Source organism: Colossoma macropomum, unplaced genomic scaffold (assembly GCF_904425465.1).
Source record: "Colossoma macropomum unplaced genomic scaffold, Colossoma_macropomum, whole genome shotgun sequence".
NCBI lineage: Eukaryota > Metazoa > Chordata > Actinopteri > Characiformes > Serrasalmidae > Colossoma > Colossoma macropomum.
Window position 1 is genome coordinate 61391893 of NW_023494792.1, and position 12570 is coordinate 61404462.

The 12570-nt window shown below is 36.4% G+C and overlaps 1 protein-coding gene across 1 annotated transcript in view; it reads right to left on the reverse strand.

Moving 5' to 3' along the window:
* cacna1c (calcium channel, voltage-dependent, L type, alpha 1C subunit) overlaps window positions 1–12570 on the reverse strand; it is a 335868-nt gene that overhangs the window by 48540 nt on the left and 274758 nt on the right. Inside the window, exons 18-24 of the mRNA XM_036577755.1 lie at window positions 11472–11541; window positions 9637–9769; window positions 6708–6837; window positions 6553–6612; window positions 4680–4786; window positions 2629–2716; window positions 2383–2490 (exon numbers count right to left, since the gene is read on the reverse strand). Of these exons, the coding sequence (XP_036433648.1) occupies window positions 2383–2490; window positions 2629–2716; window positions 4680–4786; window positions 6553–6612; window positions 6708–6837; window positions 9637–9769; window positions 11472–11541 (696 nt within the window). The remainder of the gene's footprint in view (window positions 1–2382; window positions 2491–2628; window positions 2717–4679; window positions 4787–6552; window positions 6613–6707; window positions 6838–9636; window positions 9770–11471; window positions 11542–12570) is intronic.

Below are 12570 nucleotides of genomic sequence, written 5' to 3' on the forward strand. Positions count from 1 at the left end.
TATCTGAAGGCTGCCTGCATAAAGACCTTATAACACATGAATAAGTATTGAATTATGTACTTAGTAAAGTAGTTAAGTATTAATGAACAGCTTATGTCATTTTAAGTTGTTAACATAAGGGTGATAGACATTTATTTCTTTTTGTAGCACATTAAAACTGGACTTTTACACTTATATGTACAACTGATAGTGTTTTTATCTAGGCCTCTCCATAGTTTGGAATAAGCTCCATCATTTGAGAAGGACATAGTTATAACAGTGTTATAAATGAAACTGTGCGTCGCTTCAGTTTGAGGTACTTATATATTTACTTCATAAAACATTGTATGTTATCTTGTGGTTAATAAGCTGTTCACCAATACCCAAGTATTGCTTTATGAATACATTATTCAATGCTTATTCATATGTAATGAAGTCCTCATGTAGGTAGCATTCAAATGAAGTGTTACCATGATTTTTAAATATATGTCATAGTAAAAAGCTAAATATATACAGCGTCATTATTTAGTGGTCACTTTCTATTGGAAGGTGTCTGTCCCAAACTGTCCACCAAAATTTACACTTGTAAAAATGATATTTACATTTTTTTTGCATTTTTTTTCAATGTTGATTTCAAAAAACTAAAAAATTGTTTTCTTTCGAAGTGAAGTTTAAAGATTTAGGTTTATCGTGAGTTTTAATTTTTAAATAAGAAACTTTCTTGTCACTACTAAGTTTTAGTCTGTGGGCGGGGCCTTATTTTAGCCACGCCCCTGCATTTTAGAGCAGGTAGTGAGGCTGCATCCCTGTCCCTCATGGCCACATGGTGAGCAGTTAGATCACATTGTTTTGAAGTAAATGTGTCCCAAAGTCTGAAAATCAGTGTGGAACATTAAGAATCGTCATATTTTCTGCAGTTCAGCACTTTTTAGTGTTTTAATGAAAAATATGATGATTTTCTGTGTGAACAGCTGTTCAAAGCTGTGTTTGCTGGTCATGAACTGGCTGAGTTTCTGAGCTCAAAATGAGCTCAAATTCTCACCGAAACAGTCACTACTGACACATTTGGAAAAGTTTGGGTAATGATATGATTGTTTTGATAGTGACAAAATATAATGTTCCTTCATTTTAATAAAATAAGCATAAATAAGGTATTGAGTCACTCAAAGCAAAAAGACTCAGTAGAATGATCGTTGTATTGAGCAGGTGCTCCTATTTGTTTATTATAGTGGAGTTCCTGATTTCTGCAGGATGAAATGCTGATGAAATGCTGGTTTCACCACATAAAGTCAGTCCTGTAGACTAAAGCCCCATTAGGACAGGGTTAGTTTTGTATGGGGAGGTGGGTAATGCCAGTTTACCACTGGACGTCTGTACTGTTTATGACCGATTTGCCCAGAAATCTCAGTATAAACAACAGAAATGGGAGGGGCTTCTAAATTTACACCATCTTTACTCCAGAAAAGAGTAGATGACGTGAAAACATTATAGCCATTATTTTGTTTACCCTAACCATCTACCATGCTGGCATAATTCACAGCAAACACTCAAGTTCACTGTGTAAAATAAAAATATTATTCTTCCATTTTTACATGTTCTGAGTTGTATATTACAGTAATGTTACCTACTGGCTTGATTTTAGCCACAGAGAAACTTACACGCTTCTTCAAGCCTCCATACTTAAGAAACACTTTTTCCACAGGATATGATACCATTTTCACCAACATATCAATTTACATGGGATTAATCTAACCTGAGATTATTTCTGCAGCTTGTTTTTACAGAATGTAAAAAGCGCCTGAATCTTTATTGATGCGGAAAAATTACATTACCCAGCTCCTCATGTAAAACCAAGCCAGTCCAAATAGGGCTTAAAAACAAAGAAACTGATGATCCACGGCTTTGAATCCTTTTAATCTCCCAATGGCTTTTAATACAATATCAAAACATGGGCTTTTATTGTCTATACCAGGGGTCGGCAACATGTGGCTCCGAAGCTGCATGCGGCTCTTTTACTGCCCTGTTAAAAATAAGGTAAAAATAAAATAATCCTCCTTTACAGTAAAATAAAGCTCTGCTGATCATTCAACACAGTTTAACAATAAATGATCTTAAATGCTGGAGTTAATGTAGAACTGCTGATTCACCCTTTAACCCTGAAGATCAGCACAGACTACTGGTCTGTACTTGTACATCAGCACATACTGAGACATATTTACAGCCAAGATATAACAATAGACATGGCTTATCTTAACATTTGTGTTGCCAACCCCTGATCTATACTATCTACATCATTATTTTACCCTAAATATTGCGATACTGTCGATTTTTTTCTTCCACCCCTTCTACTTCTAAAGCAGTGAAATTTAAAACACATTTAAGCTGTTTGCAGTGTGTTCCCACCTTAAAGAGCTGCACTCCAATACAAGCAAACATGAACTGCAGCAGCGTGGTGACGATGACGATGTTCCCGATAGTGCGGATGGCCACGAACACACACTGGACTACATGCTGCAGATTCACAGAAACACAAACGCTCAGAGTTGCTGAGGATAAATGAGTCACACATTTTAATTCGGGCAAGGCTGTTTGAGCAGCCCTGCAATCAGCGGTCACTGCAAAAGAGCAAAAGGGTGTGTTTGGACTCACTTTGAGGCCCTTGGCTCTGTTGATGGCCCTCAGGGGTCTGAGGACTCTGAGAACTCGCAAAATCTTCACTACGTTAATGGCACTCGACCTGCAGGGCAGAGAACAGAGTGGAGCAGAGCTTAGTCTAACAGGGTTTGGCCAGAAACAACACAAAGGAGAACTTACACAAGCTGCTGCTTCATGGCTCTACAGTGAGCTAAATACTCTTTTAAAGTGCACATAGCAAAAAATAACAACTTCACAAGTGAAATGATTCTAAATCTAGTCAGTATTCCTGATATTTCTCATTTTGAGGTTGTTGTAAGTTTATTATAAACTAATTTAATGTATGACCTTTTTAATTTAAATTACAGAAACTGTAAGAGGAAAAGTTTCCTGCCGGAGATGTGAGAAAAGTGGCTATAGACAAGCTAAAGCTTAAAGCTGAGCAAAGTAAGTCTGTGTTTTTGTTTATATTATATTTGTTAGCCTATACTAGCACTTTAGCACATACTGAGACCATATTCAACAGTATTAACTTATTAAAATATTAATTTAAATTACAAAAATGTGTGTTTATTTACTGCTCAGATATAAGCCCTCTGTTTCTCTCATATTTGCCACCATTTGAGACAAAAAAACACCCACTTTTCATCAAAATAGACGCTTAACAGCTATGGGATCACAATCAAAGCAATAATATTAAACATTACTTGATATCTGCTTCTTTATGATGGGTTTGTCAGTATGAATTTAACCAATCAAGCTGATGCTAGGCAAAATAAATAAATAAATAAATTGCAAATTAAAAAAATTCAAATAAATTCCAAATAAAATTCTGTAATCCACGTGGCAAAATCAAACGCAACACGTCACAATTATTTCACCGTTCGGCTGATGTTTTTATCAGCTGCTCGTGCTGCGGGAACAGTATGAGTGTCTGTCAAAGGTCAGACGTTAAAACAGGCAGGTTATGTAAACAGTACAGCGCTAACATGCTCCTAGAAGAAGAGGAACTCCTCCCATGTTTGGTGTGGACCACTACCATCATAACAAATGCATCCCACCAGCTTGGAACTGAACAAGGGCTCTGTGACGGACCACAGTTCAGTTCTTTGGTGGGCACCAAACAAGTTCTTCTGGTGCGTACAGACCTGTCAGAATGACCCGAACTAAAGAAAAGTTTGATTGTTCTGCACCAAACAAGGTACACTCCTAAAAAGATGGTCCTTCAAGGGTTCTTTAGTGAAATTAAATTAGTGAGATTTTCTGTTTAGAACCAAAAGTTCGATATAGAACCCTTTCATGCTTAAATGGTTATTTGCTTTGTGAAATGCACTGCAAAAAATGATGTTTTAGCCAGTGAACGCATATTAAATGTAGTCAATATGGCTAATATTTCTCATTATGAGACTGTTGTAAGAGTACTGTAAGATTACTTAACTTATTTCCAGATATTTTTGCTTGTTTTAAGTAATTGTATCTAGTGAAAGTGTCTTATTCCACTGTCAGATCATTTTAAGCAAAATTATCTTCATTATTTCTCAAAACAAGTGAAGTGATCTGACAGTGGAATAAGACACTTTTACTAGATATAATTACTTAAAACAAGGAAAGGTGTACAGAAACAGCTGGAATATAATCTGTTAATATTCTTACAACAGTCTCATAATGAGGAATATTAGCCATATTGACTACATTTAATATGTGTTCACTGGCTAAAATATCATTTTTTGCAGTGTGGCTCTTCAGATTGTTCTACATGGCTCTACATAGCACCAAATGGGTTCTGCTATTGTTATGATGTTGGCTAATAACAACTGCAGAACTCTTTTTGGTGCTGTATAGAACCCACAACACATTCTCCATCAATCTGAAGGACCATTTCACCATGCGCATTCTATGTAGACTTCATGGTTCAACAAAGAACCATTCCCTTTACTAAAGAACCCTTGAAGAACCGTCTTTTTCAGGAGTGTAGCGGGTTACTTCACCCGCTTGCGTCATGCACCATAAGCTGCTCAGCCTTTCGGCTGGGTTTGGACCAAACACCGGATTCGGCCTGTACTCACTGAATCCCTGAGGAGATGAGAGAGACACTGACCACCACCAGATCCAGAATGTTAAAGTAGTTACGACAGAAGGAACCCTTATGTAGGAACGCGCCATACGCTGTCATCTGCACAGAAAAGACATTAAGGGGAGTTAAATGGAGTTAATATATCTAATATTTCTCATTATAAGACTTCTGTAAGAATATTATAAGATTATTACACCTGTTTCTATACATTTATACTTGTTTTAAGTCTTTTTATTTAGAGAAAGTGTCTTGTTTCACTGGCAGATCATTTGTTTTGAAAAATAGTAAAGATAATTTTCTTTATTTAGACAAAAATGCAAGTAAAATGATCTGCCAATGGAATAAAACACTTTTTTTAAAAGATAAAATTACTTAAATGCCTACAAATAAGTGAAATAATCTTACAATATTCTTACAGCAGACTCATAATGAGACATATTTTGATATCACTGTCCAAAAAAAAAAAGTATCTCCATTTTTGTTGATTTTTATTTTTCTACATCATTTCAACACACAAGCTTTCCTTTATGTTGTGTGAACATTTTATGATGAATGGACCAATAGTAACGCACTAAAATCATTCAGAGTAAAACCTCTTTACATTAACTTACATTGAAAGATACGAGCGTTTTTGCCTTCACCTGTAAAGTTACTATTTTGGAGATACTTGTTTTTCTTATAAATATATTAACTACATTTAAGATGTTTTCACTTGTTGAAATATTATTTTTAAGCAGTGTATTAAGAGTTACTTCTTACCAATAGCAAAACATTCACATCAATGTCACAACAATAAATCAATAAAATACAGAAGCTGTAGTTGCAGTAATGATATCATGTGCACACAATGTCAGAATCAGTGGGACAGTAAAAGTTTCATATGGAAAACTTCCTGAAAGAGGTCAGTAAATGGGTGAGGGAAAGTTTCAATTGTAACATATCAGAAGTTTTGTTGTTTGGATCAATAAAACAAAATCACTAATATCACAAAATCACTACACTAATATGTAGTAGGACTGTATACTAACATACAGTCCTACTGTCCTACTACACTGCAAAAAATGGTATCTTCTCAAGTGAAATGATCTTAAATCTAGTCTATATATATAATATTTCTTATTTTCAGATGTTTGTGCACTTATTATAAAATTATCTAACTAATTTCCAGACATTTTCTACATGTTTTAAGTAATTTTACTTAAAACAAGCAAAATACAAGATTACAAAATACAAAATACAACATTTTTGAAGCGAACAGTCCTACTAAGATATTATCTTAAATTTAGTCAATAAATCTAATATTTCTCCTGTTGAGATTGTTGTGAGCTTAATTTCAGATTATTTTCCTTATTTCTAGACATTTTTACTTGTTTTTTGTAATTTTATTAAGTAAAATTATCTCACTATATTGACAGGTAATTGTGTTTGTTTTAAGAAATGTGCTTGAAACTAGTAAAATTATCTGCCAGTATAGTGAGATCATTTTATTTGATAAAAATGACTAAAAACAAGTGAAACATGTCTAGAAATAAGGAAAAAAATCTTAAATTAAGCTCAGAACGATCTCAACAGGAGAAATATTAGATTTATTAACTATATTTAAGATCATTTCACTTGACAAGATACTATTTTCTGCAGTGCATCTTCCGATTCCTCTGCCTTACATTATTACAAAGCAGCTGTGGAGATGAGTTTCGACCTTTTCTGCCACAAATGAACACCATATCCAAGATCTCATATTTTTATTTGAAAAATATCTCTAAGGTGTGACCTCAGCAAAGGCAACGCCGAGAAATGTGTCTTTGAAGAGCGAGTAAGTGGGTGAGAATTAATATGATGACATCCAAACAGAGAACATACTTCACCTTTAATATGATCTCTATGGTGAAGAGACCTGTAAACACGTGATCTGCATAGCCGAGAATCTGCAGGACAGAACAAAACGGATTAGCACGTATTAGTGACTCAACAGAACAACCACAGAAGCTGAATGAGCGTGAGCGTGTATTTGCATGTCAACCTGGTTTCTGAATGAGTCGCTCTTCACCGGGTCCTCCGCAGCCAGAGAGACGCTGCTCAGCAGGATGAAGAAGAGGATGAGGTTGGTGAAGATGTTGTGGTTGACGATCTTATGACACAAAACCCGAAACCTGAAGGGGAGAGAGAGAGGGGTTTACAAAACTAAAACTCTTTACTCATCATAGATTTCTCCAAGAGTACAGATATTTTTGCAGTCCGATTCCACCAAGGTCTTCTAGGTGTGTTAAAGTGAGAGGCTACAGGGAAATAAGGACATTTTAATAACCATAGATATCACAATGCACCTTTGCCAGTTCATTAATGACATATGTTTTGAAAAAATTACATTTAGATATGCAAATGAGATGTTATTTACCTAAATATGTATATTCATCAATAGATTTGAATACCAAAAATCTAGCCTTTGGATGACTTTAGAATTATGAAGACACACTTCAGAAAAAGATTTTTACAGAACAGATTGTTGGGCATGTTCGTTTACATGCACTTAATAATATGATCATTGTCCAATTTCGGCAGTTATCCGATTATTAAGGGGTTGTGTGAAGTGCACGCTCTGATTTCTGAGATCGGATTAAAGCCCAGAAATCCGATTAAGAAATCTGCTAAAGAGGCTGGATTTGAGCTCAGGAGTGGGGTTTTTCAGTGCATATAAGCTCTTACACTGATTTCTTTCATTTTTCAACGAAAACTGTACAGGTCTATTTTTGTTTTGAGAGGGGTTACAAAACTAAACTCTACTCATTATGGATCTCTCCAAGACTTTTAATAGTCCAGATATTTCTGAAATCTGAACAGCTTCCTCCAAGGTCTTCTATGCACTTAAAAAAGATGGTTCTTCAAGGGTTTGTATAGTTGGAACAATGAGTTCTGTTCAAAGTGTGAAGTATATGATTCTATATAGCACAAAAAGGGTTTTTCTATTGACACGATATCAACCTTGTAACAACAGAAGAATCCTTTTTGGTGCAACATAGAACAATTGGTAACACTTCACTGTAAGGTGCTGTTCATAAGGCAACATGACACCTACATAACGTTGTCATTACAACTGACATAACCCTACATAACTGTTTATAAATGCTTATTACAACAGGCGTCATCTGTCATGAAGACTACTTTAGCTGACTTTGATCAAAATTGGCAAAAGTAACCTTTATAGTGAATGATGCTTATTGGAACAAGCATTTATAAACAATTATGTAGGGTTATGTCAGTTGTCACGACAAGCTTATGTAGGTGTCATGTTGCCTTATGAACAGCGCCCTACAGTAAAGTGTTACCAAACAATTTTCAAAAACAACACATTCTCCATCAATCTGAAGAACTATTTCATCATGCAAAGAATCATTTAAGCATGGGAATGGTTCTGAATAGAACCACTGCCTTTAATGAAGAACCTCTGAAGAACCATCTTTTCTGAGAGACTACAGGTGAATGTAATAATTTTTACTAACAACAGATCCATCTTTGTCAGTTGCTCACTGACATTCTCATGAGTATTTTTGTACTTAACGGTTTGCAAAAATTACATTTAGATATGCAAATGAGATCTACTTAAATATGCATACATATACATATGCTTAAAAAATCTAGCCTTTGGATGACATTAGAACTGTGAAGACACACTCCAGAGAAAGATTTATACCCAGCAGATTGTTGAAATCTCATCATTTTATTGTTTAATCAAGAAAAAACTTGGCACTGCATTTATAAAATGTGTTTCAGGTCATTTTCTAGTAAATAATCGATCATACATGCAGACTGTAATATCCTTCAAAATAGGGTTAGGAATGAACAGGTAACATTTCCTGAATGCAGGTGCTCTAGAAACTGATGTTTAGAGAAAAGCGATGAGAAAAACAGTTTTAAGACGGGGCCTCAAAACAGCCAGTGAGAGCTCAGAAAGCATGCGCCACTTGATAGAATGCTGTTGTTAGTTAAAATGAATTATACATATTTGGATATTCTTATTTGGTTCTACAGGAAATTAGCTCTTCAGTGACATAAGACACAACTGGTTGTGAATAGAGTGGGCGGAGCTAAGCCTTCAGTGAAGTCATAAGTGGGGTGGTAGTTTTTGTGCACGTTCACATGGTTTTTATTGGAGGTAAAGAAAACACAGAGGATGTGAAATGGCTGTTGTAGTTTAGTAGCTTGCCGGAGTCTATTCCCTGTTTCACTGGTGTTTCTGAGCACGAAGCAGAAATAAAAAGTGGGCTACATGTTTAAATTTACTTTACCATTTATTATATTTGTACAGTGGTCTTTGATCAGGCTGATGGATTGTTGCTTCTTTCTCAAAATAGCATTGACGTCATAAAGCTGCATCAAAAACGACAACATACTGACTCAACTGTCCAACTTCAAACGGTCCTCATACGGGGCTTCCTGGTGGGAAACTTGTTTTTCCAATAAAAATAACAGTCAAAAGCAGAATTGTCCACCTACAAAGTGCACTTTATAAGGTAGGCGTTTCTGATATGATGCCAGTAGGTGAAGGGACGAGCCTAATGCACGCACAAACTGGCAACCCAGGAAAAAGAGAGAAAGAGAGAGAGAGTAAGAGAGAGAGGGAGTGAGAGAGAAAGAGAGTGAGAGAGTGAGTGAGAGAGAAAGAGAGAGAGAGAGAGAGAGAGAGAGAGAGAGAGAGAGAGTGAGAGAGTGAGTGAGACAGAAAGAGAGAGAGAGAGAGAGAAAAAAGAGAGAGTGAGAGAGAGAGTGAGAGAGTGAATGAGAGAGAAAGAGAGAGAGAGAGAGAGAGAGAGAGAGAGAGTGAGAGTGAGTGAGAGAGAAAGAGAGAGAGAGTGAGAGAGAGAGAGAGAGAAAGAGAGAGAGAGAGAGAGACAGAGAGAAAGAGAGACAGAGAGAGAGAGAGAGAGAGAGAGAGAGAGGAGAAAGCCTCTCACTTGTTGGTATGGCTGAAGATGAAGAAGGCTCTGGCCTCTGGCATGGGAACAGCTTTCTCCTTCAGCTGGATGTCAGAAAGTGGGCGTGGTCTCGGACCCACCGGCATCTCTGGCTCTTCGTCATCCTCCTCTCCTATGAAATGAGTGAACGAGAAGGCAGGAAAGAGAGAGAGCAATGAAAAGGCTTGTTATGGTGGCCATTGAATGCAGAAAATGGTATCTCAGCAAGTGAAAACATCTTAAATGTAGTTAATAAATCTAATATTTCTCATTATGAGACTGTTATAAGAATACATTATACGATTATTCCACCTGTTTGTACATTTTTACTTGTTTTAAGTAGTTTTATCCAGTGAAAGTGTCTTATTCCATTGGCAGATCATTTTACTTAAAACAAAGTAAAATCATTTTGCTTAAAACAAGTAAAATGATCTGCCAATGGAATAAGATACTTTTACAAGATACAGTTACTTAAAACAAGATATGCACAAATCGAGAAAATGCCTTCAAACCTCAGAGGATTAAAAAGTGAGGTATGTGAAGATTTATATTTATTATTAAACTCCACTATTTGTAAATAAAAACACAACCATCCACAAACATGCAATACCCTCATATACAATAACATAGCAACTACATTCTTTTATATTCACCCTTTTTTATTTTACTTTTTAATCATTTTAAATTATACAGCCTTTCCCTTTAATATTGTGCATTTTACTCCGATCAGGCATAACATTCTGACCACCTCCTTGTTTCTGCACTCATTGGCCTTTTTATCAGCTCCACTTACTATATAGGTGCACTTTGTAGTTCTACAGTTACAGACTGTAGTCCATCTGTTTCTCTGATACTTTGTTAATAGCAGGTACTATTTTGGTGGTGGATCATTCTCAGCACTGCAGTAACACTGACGTGGTGGTGGTGTGTTAGTGTGTGTTGCGCTGGTCTGAGTGGATCAGACACAACAGTGCTGCTGGAGTTTTTAAACACCTCAGTGTCACTGCTGGACTGAGAATAGTCCACCAACCAAAAATATCCAGCCCACAGCGTCCTGTGGGCAGCGTCCTGTGACCACTGATGAAGGACTAGAGGATGACCGACACAAACTGTGCAGCAGCAGATGAGCTATCGTCTCTGACTTTACATCTACAAGGTGGACCAACAACGCAGGTGCATCTAATAGAGTGGACAGTGAGTGGACACAGTGTTTAAAAACTCCAGCAGCACTGCTGTGTCTGATCCACTCATACTAGCATAACACACACTAACACACCACCACCACGTCAGTGTTACTGCAGTGCTGAGAATGATCCACCACCAAAATAGTACCTGCTATTAACAAAGTATCAGAGAAACAGATGGACTACAGTCTGTAACTGTAGAACTACAAAGTGCACCTATATAGTAAGTGGAGCTGATAAAATGGACAATGAGCGTAGAAACAAGGAGATGGTCATAATGTTATGCCTGATCAGTGTGTATACTAGCTTATATTATTATTATATATATTATTATTTTATTCCTAGTTTAATGTTTTTTTGTCAATGCACATTTAGGATTGCTGCTCTAAGCAATGAAAATACAGCATCTTATCTTATTTTATCTTAGCTCAGCTTAGCTTTATTTCAAAATATGTGCCCTTTAAAAGAACCTGTTCCAATGACTGTGTTTTTATACCTTACAGGTGCTATTTTAGAGAGTGTCCTATATACACACTCATACACATAATTCTTTGTGTACTAGACTATAGGGGCTCATTCACTGTTTATCTCTGTGTTCTGTGCTGCGATCAGATACATTAATCTCCTGTTTTAACACTGGCGCTGTGGTACCTGGGAAATCGTTCACTGGATATGGATTCTTCTCCTCATTCTCATCACCTGTGTAGTCATCGATATTGATCTGCACGTCACACACAAAAACCACAAGTCAGGATTGAAGGAAAGCAGCAAATAAAGAAAGAACACTTCTGTTTCATCCAGTATGGTGAGGTTATGGAGGGCTGGGCCATCTAGATGAGACATTATTTTGGCTCTATGCAGAATTCACCATATCTCAACAACAGAATCTTGTGAATCTGACTATAAAGCGGGTAGCTGTGATTTTCAGTTGATGAGGTAACACAAAACACCTGCATGAGTCCAGTACAACACCAATACTAAGCTTATCACTGGTAAACACGTCCACTACTGAGGAGACTGTTCAGTTCCATCATCCCTCAAACGAGTTTAGTGATGCTGAGATTAATAACTGGCTCATCAGTTTGGTTTATCAGTCCACTTAGGCTTTAGCAGGAGCTTCGGTGTCTGTAAAGAAGCCGTTTTTGAGTTCTTCTTTGGAGTCTTTTATATGCTGTGATTTTAAAATAGTTAATAAACAAGCATTTCTTCTAAAGATGGTACATTTCTTAAGGTTGGTAGGTAAGTTTTCTAAAAGTTTTTCTACAAATGTAAAAGTAACTATTCTGAATACTGACTTGGCAAAATGTAACTCGGACTGAATACAGATAATTTCTATAGTCTGAATACATATTCTCAATACGTTTTCTGTTACATCCCAACATATTCTGACACGATTTTGATTATGTGACACAGATTAAATCTTATAAATGTTAAAATGCAATTCACTTTATCTAAGAGCCACAGAAAGTGCTCACTTTGGTTCAACCAGCCTGACCTGAAAAGCTGCCATTTCACCCATTTTAGCTGGACGCTCCAACACTTTAATAAATAAGGTCCAACTGGTCCAGAATGCAGCTGCTAGAGTCTTACAAGGACCAAAAAGTTTGACCATATATCCCCAATCCTGTCATCATTACACTGGCTACCTGTTAAATGTGGTGTAGAGTATAAGATCCTTCTCTTAACGTATAAATCATTAAATGGCCCCGAAGTATCTCAGTGAATTAGTTCAGTCATACGAACCCACAGT